At 50.1% G+C, this 12,986-nt stretch overlaps 2 protein-coding genes across 3 annotated transcripts; one reads left to right on the top strand and one right to left on the bottom strand.

Moving 5' to 3' along the window:
- Positions 1-239: 239 nt before the first annotated feature.
- GALT (galactose-1-phosphate uridylyltransferase) lies at positions 240-3,543 on the bottom strand. Of its 2 annotated transcripts, XM_049625351.1 has the most exons (11): positions 3,437-3,543; positions 2,963-3,132; positions 2,657-2,732; positions 2,522-2,570; positions 2,272-2,401; positions 2,062-2,118; positions 1,785-1,907; positions 1,374-1,506; positions 1,187-1,270; positions 714-868; positions 240-418 (listed from the first exon to the last, which is right to left on the bottom strand). In XM_049625351.1, exons 1-11 carry the CDS (start codon positions 3,516-3,518, stop codon positions 338-340), a joined length of 1,140 nt encoding a protein of 379 aa, XP_049481308.1. In that variant the 5' UTR covers positions 3,519-3,543; the 3' UTR covers positions 240-337. The 2 variants fall into 2 exon arrangements, with proteins under 2 accessions (XP_049481308.1, XP_049481301.1); XM_049625344.1 differs by having other exon boundaries at positions 330-868.
- A 5,275-nt stretch (positions 3,544-8,818) lies between these two features.
- SIGMAR1 (sigma non-opioid intracellular receptor 1) lies at positions 8,819-11,517 on the top strand. Its single transcript, XM_049625447.1, has 4 exons — positions 8,819-9,081; positions 9,226-9,426; positions 9,560-9,652; positions 10,466-11,517. The coding sequence occupies exons 1-4, from the start codon at positions 8,931-8,933 to the stop codon at positions 10,690-10,692; spliced, it is 672 nt and encodes a 223-aa protein (XP_049481404.1). The 5' UTR covers positions 8,819-8,930; the 3' UTR covers positions 10,693-11,517.
- The last annotated feature ends 1,469 nt before the right edge of the window (positions 11,518-12,986 follow it).

The raw sequence follows: 12,986 nt of genomic DNA, 5'->3' as shown, positions 1-12,986 counted from the left end.
AGAACACAAGATTTTAAAAGTTTCTTAAACTGTGATGCCTTTGTTTACTCCAGGAGTAAAAGAATCTATAGGCCAGACATAACATTAAGTATTAATTTTGTTCAGAGATTTGGGGTGGAATATTTGTACTCTAAGTTTTTGCACATCTGTAGACAAAGGAAAGTTGTGGCTGGCACTGTGCCTTTAACCCAGATCCCTAAGGGTTATAGTTCATAATCCTCTGGCATTAGACTATGTGATTAAAGTTTGAGAAACACAGTTTAGTTTTATTGATCCCACATCTTCCCAAACCCTAGGCCCTGGTTCCCTCAAGCAGAAGGCCCTGTGGTCAGCGTGGTCAGGCGATGGTTGCTGTCTCCCTGTCCTTCTGCCCCAGGCAGTAATGAACCTCAGGAAGCATCCTTAGTCTCTCTGCAGCCTGAAAGGGAACAGGGGCAAATGAGGGAGGATAAGGGCTGCCCAGAATGGTGGTATGAAGTGGTATGAGTAGAACAGTGGTAATGAGTGCCTAGAAGACAGCGGAGGGAAGGCTTGTAGGACCAGAAGGCTGAGGATAAGGACTGCCAGAATAGCCAGAGGCTAGAGCTGAGCAGCTCCTGAGTCCTCAGGAATGCCTATGTTATACAGGTTCTCAGGGTCATGATCACTGGGCTCCTTTGGGGAAATGGGAGAGAAAAGGGAACCCAAGGAACCAGGGTGCTCTGAAACCTGACCTGCTCAGGGGTGAGGTCCCTCTGTGCCTGGGCAAGCATTTCATAGCCAACCATGAATTTCCGGATGGTGGCAGAGCGCAGGAGTGGAGGGTAGTAATGAGCATGCAACTGCCAATGGTCCCAATTGGCTCCAGCCTCTGATCCTGTGGGAGCACCTGACAGGAAAAAGAGATAATTGGGGAGGGCCATTTTTTAGTTCTATAGACTAGCCCCGACACCCAAACCAGGCTAGGTACCTGAAAACTACATCTCCCAGCATTCCCTGCCAGTGAGTAGGCCAGACATTGGAAAACACTGGGAGACATAGTTGCACCAAGTTTGCAGTTCCACCTTCAGTCCCAGCATCCCTGCTCTGGACACTTCCCTCAGCAAGTATTTCAAAGCCCGCTGGGGGTTGCAGTCCACTGAGCTGGGTCTCAGGACCTCAGAAATGGTGTTGGGGCTAGACATGGGTGGGGCTCAAAAAGCCTTACCGTGCCAGCCCATGGAGTAGGGAAAGGATGTCTCAAATAGGTTGTCATACTTGGTTAAGAGCTTCTTCATGATGGAGGCTAGATCTGGAATCAAGAGTCTGACTCTCAGCCTGAGGCGCAGATGCTGGCCCTATCAGAGCCATCTGTACCCAGTGCCTGGCCCCAGGGTCCCAGTTGGGACACTCACCATCACGCTCAGCAGGGGTCAGCTCAGGCAGACGCCGCACATGCCTACGGGGCAGCAGCAGTGTCTGGAAGGGCCACACTGCCCAAAAGGGGACCAATACTAACCAGTGCTCACTGGTTAAGACCAGACGTTCCTGGCCAGACCAATTGGAGATGAAGTCATCAAGGTGGAGGGGTGGGGGTTGTCAGCAGATAGGCAGGAGAAGAAAAAATATACCCAGAATCTAATGGCTTCTTACCACCTCCACCACTACCATTCTAATCTAACCCACCATCATCTTTCCTTTAGATTACTGCTATGGCTTCCCATCAAGTCTCTCTGCTATTTTCCTTCTAGCGTCCTTCACACACCTTTCTCTTTTGGGGTGAGGTTAGGGGCTCCTTGGGGAAACAGGGTCTGGCTTTCTCCTACCCTTCTGAGCAGCTCCTGGTGGCCATACTCCATAAGCAGGGGCTCTCCATGCTGACTTTGATAGGCCCGCTGAGATCGCTCCTCACGCTGGGCAATATCTGGCAGGAAACTACTGGCCCACACCTATCAAGGGGCAGGAGGAGAGAATAGGCAGATAGATCCTTCACCCCCAAGCCTCCACATTACAAGCATACTTACTCTGTCCCTCTAGTTCCCTTCCCCACAGGACTGTCTTGGACTCACCCCAGAAATCCGCTGGAGCCCCTGACTCACTTACCTGACAGTGGGGGTGGGGGTTGGAACAGCCCATCATGGCCCCTTTGTTTTCAAAGATCTATCAAGTAGGGATAGGGAGCTTTAGTAGCCAAAGAGACACCAAATCAGCCCCTCCAGACCACACCCTGTGAAAACAGGAATACCACTTCCCAGAACCAAAGCTGCACCACCCCCTCTCTGCCCATTCGGGGAAAGGTGCGACCTCACAGACCTGCACCCAAGGGTACTGGGCACCCAGCTCCTCTGTCACTGAGGCCCAGGCATCGACGACAGTGCGGATCTCAGGGACTGACATGAGTGGCAGTGTTACATCCGACCAGGGGTGGAAGCACATGACCTTACTAGGTGGTGATGGAGGGAGAGATGACAGATATAGGGCTTGGCTGTGCTAGGGGCAGGGTCCAACTCCCGTGCTCAGTCCAAGCCCTGGGATGAAGGTAAGTGAAGAAATCCATAGTTACCAAACTCCTCGAGCAGCCTCTGCTTGGAAAAGGGGATGATCACTGGGTCCTGAGAAAGAGGGGTATCACTCTCTGCAGCAGAAGTCCCCCAAGAGGTCCAGCCTCTCTTTCCAACAGCATCTAGAGCCAGGTTACCTGGACTGGGGGCATCAGGCTGCAGAGCTGGGAAGTCGTTGTCAAACAGGAAGGTGCCATCATAGTAGGGATTCACCTACTGACAAGAATGGGCTAGAAGCATTTGCTGCTTCATACCCACCTGTCATCTGGCAGGCTTCAGGGGCTGGACAGGTTACAAGGGAGTGTGGAAGGCCTGCTGTGGGATCAGAAAGACTTGGTGCGACATGACCCAGAAGGAGGTCCACTTCCTTGTGGGTGAGGGGCAGCTCTAAGGGGAAGCTACTACTCCTGGCCCAGCTGCACATGTAGGTTCTAAAGTCTTACCTCTCCATTGGCCCGTGTGGCCCCGGGACACAGAGGGTTGTGGGGGTCGTGGCGGGGAACTGTCTTCAAGAGCGGGGGCTCTACTTGCCCCTGCCAGGGCCGCTTCATGCGGTGAGCTGACACCAGCACCCACTCATCTTGTAGTGGGTTATAGCGGATATGCTGATGTTCTGGGGACAGAGAGGCACGATCAGTCAGCCAAACTCTCAGACCACCTCTGTCCTAGGTCTCACTCACTAGCAGGCCCAAGTTCGGAAGCACCCTCTTGGCCCTGTCCCGTTCAGGAAGGAGCTAAAGGCCGGGGCTTGAGCTTTTCCAGCTCCAATTAACCTCCGGCCCCAACTCAGGCGTGTCCCTTCGTCTCGCAGGCCTGCCTGGGTGGGCGCGCGGACCTGGGGGTAGGGACGATAACTTCCTAAGGAAAGGGAGGGCTCGGTTCCGCGTCCCAGCGAGTCCCAGAAGCCCTGCGGTTACCGCTCGCCCGGAAGGCTGTGGCCGTGGCGTCCGCCTCCGACGCCTGCTGGCGCTGCTCAGGAACTGATCCGCTGCGCGACATCAGACCACTTGCGGGTGTGGAATTCGTCTGAAAAGTCAGCAGCGCGGACTCTTCCCACCCTCTGGGTATGCCCCGCCTCTCCCCCGGTGATTGGCCATATGCCTGCACGTGACTGCGTAAGGGCCCGCCCGCTCAACCGCGGGCGGGACTCTGGAAAGCCTGGCATTTTGGGGGGTGACTTTGGTCCTCCCCGTACACCCCAGGGCTAAGTTACTACCCTAGAAGAATCTCTGTAAAAGCTGCTTATGGCAGATTCCTCAGCTCCAAGCTGCTTAGAAGATTTCTTTGCTCTATTCGAGGTCATTTGTTTAGCAAATATTTACTGAATATCTATGAATATTTACTGTGTGCCAGACACCAGGCTCCACGTAGGACAAAGGGATCCTCTACACAAGTCAGGCATGGCCTCGGCCCTCCCGCGGCTTAAGTTCTACGGCCAAGTAAGGATATAACCCTGGATCCACAATCACCTCACTTACTTGCTCAATGCTTATGGTGTAGAAGAGGCAAACTAGCATGGCGGTGAGGGTGGGATTGATCTGCTTCAGCTGTACCCCTGGCCTCAGCTGTTACATGGAGGGGTAAATACTTTACCAAAATCATACCCCATCCCCTCCAGGCAGGAGAACAGGTTTGGGGGAAAAAAAGGCTAAGTAACCATATTCTCTCTCTTATATGCTCATGCCTAAAGCACAAGAAGTGGGCAGTGTGAGAGGGCTACAAGAAACCTGAAAGTGGGGAGAGGGCTTGACTATCAGTAGCTCCAGCCACCATCTAGGTGGGATCAGGGGTGTTTCCTTTACATACCCCTTTCCCTTCTCCCAATGTTTCCTTGGATCAAACCAATTGGCTAATACTAGGATAAAATTCAAATCAATCCCTCTGCTGGCACATTGATTTATTATTTTAAGATTTTATTTTAAGTACTTACTACACCAAACGTGGGGCTCAAACTCATCACCCCGAGATCAAGAGTTGTAAACTCTTCTTGGGATGCCTGGGTGGCTCAGTCGGTTAAACATCCGACTCTGCCCCTCCCCTACTTGTGCTCTGTATCTCTCTCTCTCAAAAATAAATAAACATTAAAAGAGTTGTAGACTTTTTTTTTTTTTTAATGTTTATTCTTTTAGAGAGAGAGCACAAGCAGGGTAAGGGTGGGGGGTGGGGTAGAGAGAGAGAGAGAGACTATCCGAAGCAGGCCCCCACACTGATAGGGCGGAGCAGGACTCAATCTTGATGCAGGGCTCGATCTCACCAACTCCTGAGATCATGACCTGAGCCGAAATCAAGAATCAGAAGTTCAACTGACTGAGCCACCCAATGCCCTTCCTCTAGCACTTTTTTTTTTTTTAATGTTTTATTTATTTTTAAGAGAACGCAAGCGGGGACGTGGAGGAGGGACAGAGAGAGGAGGACAGAGGATCTGAAGTGGGCTTCTATGCTAACAGCAGCAAGCCTGATATGGGGCTTGAACTCACAAACTGTGAGATCATGACCTGAGTCGAAGTTGGACACTCAACCGAGTTACCCAGGTGCCCTCTCCCCTAGCAATTTTAGAGAGATGTCTAAATATTGTTTGAACCTCCTCCTCATTCCACAGTGAGGAACAGAAGCATCAAGTTCACCCAGAGGATGACTGGCCAAGCTAAAATTTGAACCCAAGTTTCCAGATTCTTCTCACTGCTCTAAAATGGCTCTGAGATTTCAGTGAGACTCAGGACAGAGCTTGGCAGTAGCAGGAAGGCCCCTTCCCCCAACCCAGGCCAGGTCAACCCAGGTGTTTTGCAGCTCAAATGCAAAAACTGGGTCACAGTTCATTTACCTAATCTCTGCCCTAGGTCCTCAGACTGGAATCTGAAGAGGCCACTAGGTAGGCGGCAGGGAGCAGGGAACTGAGAAACAAGGATTTTACACGTACCACTGGCTTTTCATCCTTGGGGGTGGGGTGGGGGTGGAGCTGAGATACAAGATTTGCTTTCCTTTCTCTCTCAGCTATCTTTGTTGTTGGGGTCACTGGATTTTGGAGGCAGCTCTATTTTTCCAAGAACACCAATGCTTTGGTGCCACTTCTTGGATCATACCAACTAATTCCTAATCCCTTTCAGAAACATCTCTTCAGGAACATTTCCAAACCTCCCCTCTGTCTCCCCAAGATCACTTTTGGGGGAAGAATAGAATGGCTGAGATGGGGCCTATGGAGCTCTCTGCCTATAAAATCCCAGAGGAGTGATCTCTTCTGCAACATTGTTAAAAAGAAAACCACAGGCCCAAACCGGAATCACTTAAGTGGAGTCTCCAAACTGGGGCTTAATGCCTAAACTAATTGTGGTTTTGATGAGGGAGCAAAAGGCAAGCTGAGGACAAAGCGCATGTACACACACACACACCAGGTAGGATATGTGTGATATTCCTCAGGCATTCCTGGGCTGCCCAAGAGCAAAGGAAAGGAAAGAAAACAAATGGCCAACTGACAGAGATCACAGTCATACAGCACATGAGTCTCCATCGGTTTACAAATATCTTAGTAAATTACAAGAAAAAGGCAATCTTATCAATAGCCTAATCTCCAGAAACCTACAGACCCAGTTTCCTGGAACCCCTAGTATCACCCTCCCCTCCATGGTGATACAGGGTACAAAGGGAAGAAGGAAATGGCAGGTAAAATTAAATTTCCTCATAACCTGCAGCCCATTGACAAATACTTGAGGTAAAAATAGAGTGTAACTTTTCTCCAGGAACCTCCTACTGTTTTAATGTTAATGCCTTACTAGAGGGAAAACAACCTTAGCTTGGCAATAGCAAGGTGGCAGGCATCTTTTGTATAAGTCTTCTTTAGCACATCAAAGTCCTCCTGTAGGTCTCCCTTTTGCCTTTACCTCCCTCAACTCCATAGTAGGTAACCAGTCACTCTGCACAATCCCAGTGCAGCTCTTTCTGCCCACGAGTCTTGTTCCTGTGCTTTAATAAAATCACCTTTTTTGCACCAAAGACGTCTCAAGAAAATTCTCTCTTGGCTGTCAGCTCCAAACCCTCATCACTATAAAACCCCATCAGTTTCAACCTTCCCAGAGATGTAGTCTTAACTGGTCAGTCAGGAATTTTCTAATTAGCACCAATGGGGCCCTTTCCTTCCCCCAGAGGAAGATAAGGTAATCTGCATGGTAAGATCCCCTGCTCTTCCCCCTAACAGAAAAGAAACTTGCCTGGAACAGTCCTTTTCTTTTGCTAAAAACTTTTTTTTCCAGATTTCTTCCTATAAAAATCTTCCATTTTGTGTATCTCTTGCTTGGAGGTCCTTTCTACTTGCTAGATGGGGTGCTGCCTGATTCATTAATTGTTTAATAAGGCCAATTATATCTTCAAATTTACTTGGTTGAATTTTATTTTATTTTTTAATCTTTAATGCTTATTTATTTTTGAGAGAGACAGAATGCAAGCAGGGAAGGGGCAGAGAGAGTGGGAGACACAGAATCCGAAGCAGACTCTAGGCTCTGAGCTGTCAGCACAGGGCTGGATGCAGGGCTCAAACTCACAAACTGTGAGATCATGACCTGAGCTGAAGTCAGATGCTTAACCGCCTGAGCCACCCAGGCGCCCCTCGGTTGAATTTGATTTCTTAACAACATCTGGAGAATATGGCTGTGACCATTTTTTTTAAAGCATTGTGTGCTATCCTTGTGAAAGACCAAGGGAGCCACAGGCCTAGACAGTCCCAGAGGGCTTTGCTTGGAACAGGGGTGCAGAGACCAGATTTGGGGGTTAGCCCCTCAGCCTCAAGGTTCTTAAGAGAATGGGCAGCTCAGAAGCATCACAGAAGCCAGAGCCAATACAAAAACATGTTCCCTCCACCATGCATTCCCCTCTAGATAATCCCTTCTTTATCTTTCCCTTCTTGGCCAAGTTTCTCAGAAAATAGTCCAGCTTCCCAGCCTCTACTCTTACCTACACGATACACTGTAATATGTCTAGCAGCCTGTAATAGGTTAAGTAAACTTAGTTACTGTAGCAAACAACACCCCCCCCCCCCCCACTCAGTGGCTTAGCAAGTGTATTGTGGGGGGAGAGGCGAAGCAGCATTCAAAATTCTCCACTACTTAATTCCCTATTACTAAGATATTAGATGGGGGAAGAGTAAGAATGTAAAGAATTTCACAGAGGACGTTGGGAGCCAGACCTGGAAGTGGCATACCTCATTCCTGCCTATACTTCATTGGCCAGAACACAATCATATGGCTTCATCTGCTACAGAGTATACTGTGGAATGTAATATGGCTGCCCAAGAGCAAAAAGAAATAGATTTGTATAGCATCATCTCTGCTGCATGCCCTTACTGAGAAACCTAATGACCATTTCCCATCATTTTATCAGACCTCTTAATTACATTTGACTGTGTTGACCCTTCATTCCATCACTATCATGTGTGATGCTGTGTCCTTCTAGTTCTTTTCTCCTTTGTGTTTTATTTATGTAACTAACACATATGACACCACTTGCCAGGCGCTAATTGCTTTATAAATATTAACTCATTTAACCTTCATCACAATTAAGGTATGTACTATGAGGTAGACACTTTTATTCATCCCACTTTCCAGATGAGAAAACCGAGTCACAGGGCTTAAGTAGCTTACCCAAAATCACACAACTGGTAGGTTGGCAGGAGCCAGTCTTTTAACAACCAATCCAGTTCCAGCGTTTCTTTCTTAATCACTGCACCCTGCTGCCGCTTTTCTCTTTTGCTTCTCTTCCTTTATCATTCCCCTCCCCATAACCCTGTTGGTGTACAATGCTCTCCTCTCACATTTTGTGCTCCAAAACAAAGAATGAATCGTAGGCCCCAAAAGGCCCCAAAAGACTCCTTGCTGTCTCTTCATAGTGCTTTTGTTCTTACAGTACGTCTCATTCGCTGAATGCCCCTCCCCATTTTTCTAAACACCATTTAGAGGCGTCACCGCCTCCAGAAAGCCTTCCGTACTTTTCCTAGGTAGAAGCGCCTCCTCCCACTTTTTGTGCTAGCAAAGATCACAATCACAAGTCGATCGCCTGCTGCAAATTTGAGAAGGGGGCCAATCCACTCTGCTTGTCACAGCCACCCACACGCGGTAAGGAACTCGGAAAGACCTCGCTCTTAGGCCCTAACACTGACAGCTAGGAGGGTTTAGCCCCGTCCCATCGCGTCACGCGCGCAGCTCCACCCCACTCCTCGGCGCTCCACACTCCCCGCGAGGAAATGGTTCAACCCAAGGGGGTGGTGCCCGGGTGTTCGGACTGTTCTGATTGGCCAGGGCGAGCCGTACCACGACTGTGGCGGGGGTACGGTTGTGAACTGCGCGCCGCAGGTTTTGAGGCAGTAAAAGTCACAGCTCCACGCCCCGGTTTGTTTCTTCACTTCTCCCTGCTAGGACGCCTTCCGGGATGCAGTGGGCCGTGGGCCGGCGGTGGGTGTGGGCCGCGCTGCTCCTGGCTGCCGCTGCTGTGCTGGCCCAGGTGGTCTGGCTCTGGCTGGGCACGCAAAGCTTCGTCTTCCAGCACGAAGAGATCGCGCAGCTGGCCCGGCAGTATGCGGGTGAGCCGACGGGTCACCGGGGGAGCGAACGGGTGGAGGGCAGGGGTCTGGGGAGGCCCGAGCTTAGTTGGGAGTTTCAGAGACGTCTTTCCCGAGTTCCGAGTGATTCTAGCTTAGATTCTGTTGTTCCTCTGCCTCCGCCAGGGTTGGACCACGAGCTGGCGTTCTCTCGGCTGATCGTGGAATTACGGCGGCTGCACCCAGGCCACGTGCTGCCCGACGAGGAGCTGCAGTGGGTGTTTGTGAACGCGGGCGGCTGGATGGGCGCCATGTGCCTTCTGCACGCCTCGCTGTCCGAGTACGTGCTGCTCTTCGGCACCGCCCTGGGCTCTGGCGGCCACTCGGGTCAGTGCTGGCAGCGGGCCGAACTGGGAGGCTGGGGCTGTACAAGGGTCCATGCCCTCCTTTCGGATGTTTGGCCAAGACATATATTGGTGCTGATACCCTGATATTCGGTGTCCATCTGATTGTCCCTCAGGGCGCTACTGGGCTGAGATTTCCGACACCATCATCTCTGGCACCTTCCACCAGTGGAGAGAGGGCACTACCAAAAGTGAGGTCTTCTACCCAGGTGGGTCCCTTCATTCTGGGGTGCCCATAATTGGAGGAGGGTCATGGCATGGAAAGGGGGTATGTTGGGGGCTCTCCCCTCAGTTCCCTTACCCCTCAGATAAGCCACAGGTCATTATTGGTTGAAGCAGGTCCAAGGGCCCCTGTCCAAGGACTTCTGTCAAAAGGAAACAAAACTTAACCACTTCCTGTTAACCACGTCCGATTTTTATATACCAAGACACTGTTTTATTCATCCAATATTCCAGCAGTTGTTGGAGAGACAGTTGGGTAATCAGATATGCTGTCATACCCCCAAAGACAAGACAGACAGTTGTCTTCATTTTTTCTATAGTGAAACATTTTTTTACATAAAAAGTAGACCTATGGATTTCCACATAAGTTTCAGATTGATAAGTTATAGGCATGACAGGCATTATAATTGAACATTTCTCAGACAGCCACACAAGTCTTATAACCACCCCTCCCTATCTAACAGGCCCAGCCCAAGTTTAGCTAAATTTCTGCCTGACATGAGTGAGGCGTGGGAATGCAGACTTCCAGGACTCCCATACAGTGGCCCCTGGCCATGTGAGGTGGCCCTCCTTGGCTTACCCCCAAAGAGGACATGAGCCAGGTGATGCCACAGAGGAAAACTTAGGAGTGGCCATCTTGGCTTCTTACTCTTCCAGATGGGCGACCAGGCCAGTGAGGTAAGGCTTTTTCCTTTCCTGATGCTCCTGCTCTGTTTCTTGCCCCTAGACAGCCCACGGGCTAGGGAGGTGGCAGCAATGGAAGGGCTAGGCTCCTTATGTGGGTGCTCCCTGTCCTCTAGGGGAGACCGTGGTCCACGGGCCTGGTGAGGCAACAGCTGTGGAATGGGGGCCAAATACATGGATGGTGGAGTATGGTCGGGGTGTCATCCCATCTACCTTGGCCTTCGCACTGGCTGACACAATCTTCAGCACCCAGGACTTCCTCACGCTCTTCTATACTCTTCGCGCCTATGCCCGGGGCCTCCGGCTTGAGCTCACCACCTACCTCTTTGGCCAGGACCCCTGACCAGCCAGGCCTGAACGAGGACCTGTGGATGGACAGGAGCAGGCAGGCCTGCATACATCCACTTTCTGGAGCCCATGTGAAAAGACAGGGACACAACATGCAACTACTAAGTTCCTGATGTACGAGCAGGGACACACATGCTTATGTAACCAAATACAGAGACTCGTGGGAACATATGGGACATACATGCAGATACAATCCCATGTGTACGGCAGCATCATACGTTCACAACCATCCAGAGAGGGAACCCTACATGTACCAAGGGGCCAGTCATATTCGGACATACCACAAGCTTGAATCACTAACTCAAGCCTTTTCCAGAGCTTTCCTGCCACCAGTCAAGGCTCTGGAGTTGGTGATGGGTGTAGGTATTATACTCTGTCTGGGCCTGACCCTTCAACCCAACAGCAGCTGAGGTGGGAGCTGCCTGTGGAGGCCCCCCCTCATCTCCCCATCCTCACCATATGCCTTACCTCATTCTGTTCCCCTTACTATGCAAGTGTTCTCATGGCCTGTCCCCACTCTTAGCAACTAAGTCAGCTGGGAGAACTGTAAGAATGGAGAATGCTGAGATCAGGGTCCTTCTATCCTGAAAGACCCCATGCCTTTCCCCATTCGTCCCTTAGGAGTGTGACTGGGGGAGGCTGGCCTCAGCTCAGGGCCCACTGCTGGGCAGAGGACCTAGAGAAGTTAGCCTAGGTCCAGGGGGCCATCCCTGGCCTACAAAGGCCTTTTCTGCACACGTACACCCTCATCACAGCTTCCACATACTGCCCTTGATGTCTGTCCACCTGTCTCTGTTAATAAAGACTTGTTGAACAGTCATTTCTTTGTGTGTCTGAACAGCAGGAAAACCTGCTAACTTGAAGAAATGCAGGGGTGGGTAAGATGGTGTGTGTCTTGGTCTTGCCTTCTGCCGGTGCCATTCTGAAAATAGTCCTGGAGTCCGATCCTGGGTGGCCACGGGGTGGCAGTGTATACCCACTTTTGGGCTAATGGAGGCACGATAATCATTTTTGTCTTTCCAGTATATCCTGTCCACCCCCACCCAGAGTAGAAAGTCTTAACTTCTCCAGGACACCTGACTTATAGAGGCCCACAGGGGTAGAGAGCAGACATACCCCCTGGTGGTGTCTGAGGTGGGTGAGGCAAAAGAGGTGTGTAAGGTACACTCATCCCAGGGACTCTGCATTTGCCTTCTTAAATTTTGCGCTTTGACACCTCACCTACCTCACCTTCTCTGAGGTTGAGTAAGATCCAGGCCACTCTCACTTCTTAGGCCTCCTGATATATCAAAAGTGGAAGGAACATGGTTATAAAAATTGTAGATTCTAAAAACTCAAATTTCTAGTGAACGAAATACAGAAGACTACATGTACGGCCATTTGGAAACAACATCAAAAGTTTATAAATTTCTGGGGTGCCTGAGTGGCTCAGTCAGCTGAGGGTTGAGTGTCTGACTTCAGCTCAGGTCACGATCTCACAGTTCGTGAGTTCGAGCCCCGCATCAGGCTCTGGGCTGATAGCCCAGAACCTAGATTCTGCTTCGGATTCTGTGTTTCCCTCTGTCTGCCCCTCCATTGCTTGCACTCTGTCTCTTGCATTGTCTCGAAAATAAATAAACGTTAAAAAAAATTGTTTTTAAGTTTATAAATTTCTTACTCTGAGTGCATGTGAGGCCCAGGCAAGATGACCATTCCAACACCCCATTCGCACCATCATGTTGGCCATGACAGAATTTGGCCGAGGCCTCGACTACAATGCAAAGCCAAACCTCCAAGGATTTCTCCCACCCTGTAATCCAGTTCTCCCTCTATGCTCAGAGCCCACATCTATCAGAAATGCCCTGGAAGCTTCCCTTATAATCTCCCCCTTCCCTTCCACATAAGACTCTGCTTCCAGGCTCCTCCTGTCTCAGCTACTAGGTCCAGTGGCTATTTCTTAACTTTAATTTGAAACGCTCTTAAAACACTTTTGGCTTCTAGGACACTACTCTTCCTAAAATTGCCTCCTTTGCTTGATCTTTCTTATCTCCAGCCTTTGACTTCCCAAGATTTAATTCTCAAACTTCTCTGTCTATACCCTTCCCAGGAGTTCTTAACCATTCATGACTTTATTTTTTTTTTTAATTTTTTTTAACGTTTTATTTATTTTTGAGACAGAGAGAGACAGAGCATGAACGGGGGAGGGGCAGAGAGAGAAGGAGACACAGAATCGGAAGCAGGCTCCAGGCTCTGAGCCACCAGCCCAGAGCCCGACGCGGGGCTCAAACTCACGGACCGCGAGATCGTGAC

The sequence above is a fragment of the Panthera uncia genome, chromosome D4, assembly GCF_023721935.1.
Source record: "Panthera uncia isolate 11264 chromosome D4, Puncia_PCG_1.0, whole genome shotgun sequence".
Taxonomy (NCBI): Eukaryota; Metazoa; Chordata; class Mammalia; order Carnivora; family Felidae; genus Panthera; species Panthera uncia.
Note: the sequence above shows the minus strand (reverse complement) of the source record. Positions and strands in the feature narration are given on the sequence as shown.

What these genes read in the sequence shown, in the direction of transcription:
- GALT (XM_049625344.1), bottom strand. Translation starts at nt 3,518, where the DNA reads ATGTCGCGCAGCGGATCAGTTCCTGAGCAGCGCCAGCAGGCGTCGGAG. An exon ending in GCCTGATGCCCCCAGTCCAG is followed by an intron (nt 2,571 to 2,656) that starts GTAACCTGGCTC and finishes CCTCTTTCTCAG; the next exon opens with GACCCAGTGATCATCCCCTT. An exon ending in CTACTCCATGGGCTGGCACG is followed by an intron (nt 869 to 1,186) that starts GTAAGGCTTTTT and finishes TTTTCCTGTCAG; the next exon opens with GTGCTCCCACAGGATCAGAG.
- SIGMAR1 (XM_049625447.1), top strand. Translation starts at nt 8,931, where the DNA reads ATGCAGTGGGCCGTGGGCCGGCGGTGGGTGTGGGCCGCGCTGCTCCTG. An exon ending in GGGCTCTGGCGGCCACTCGG is followed by an intron (nt 9,427 to 9,559) that starts GTCAGTGCTGGC and finishes ATTGTCCCTCAG; the next exon opens with GGCGCTACTGGGCTGAGATT. An exon ending in AAGTGAGGTCTTCTACCCAG is followed by an intron (nt 9,653 to 10,465) that starts GTGGGTCCCTTC and finishes CCTGTCCTCTAG; the next exon opens with GGGAGACCGTGGTCCACGGG.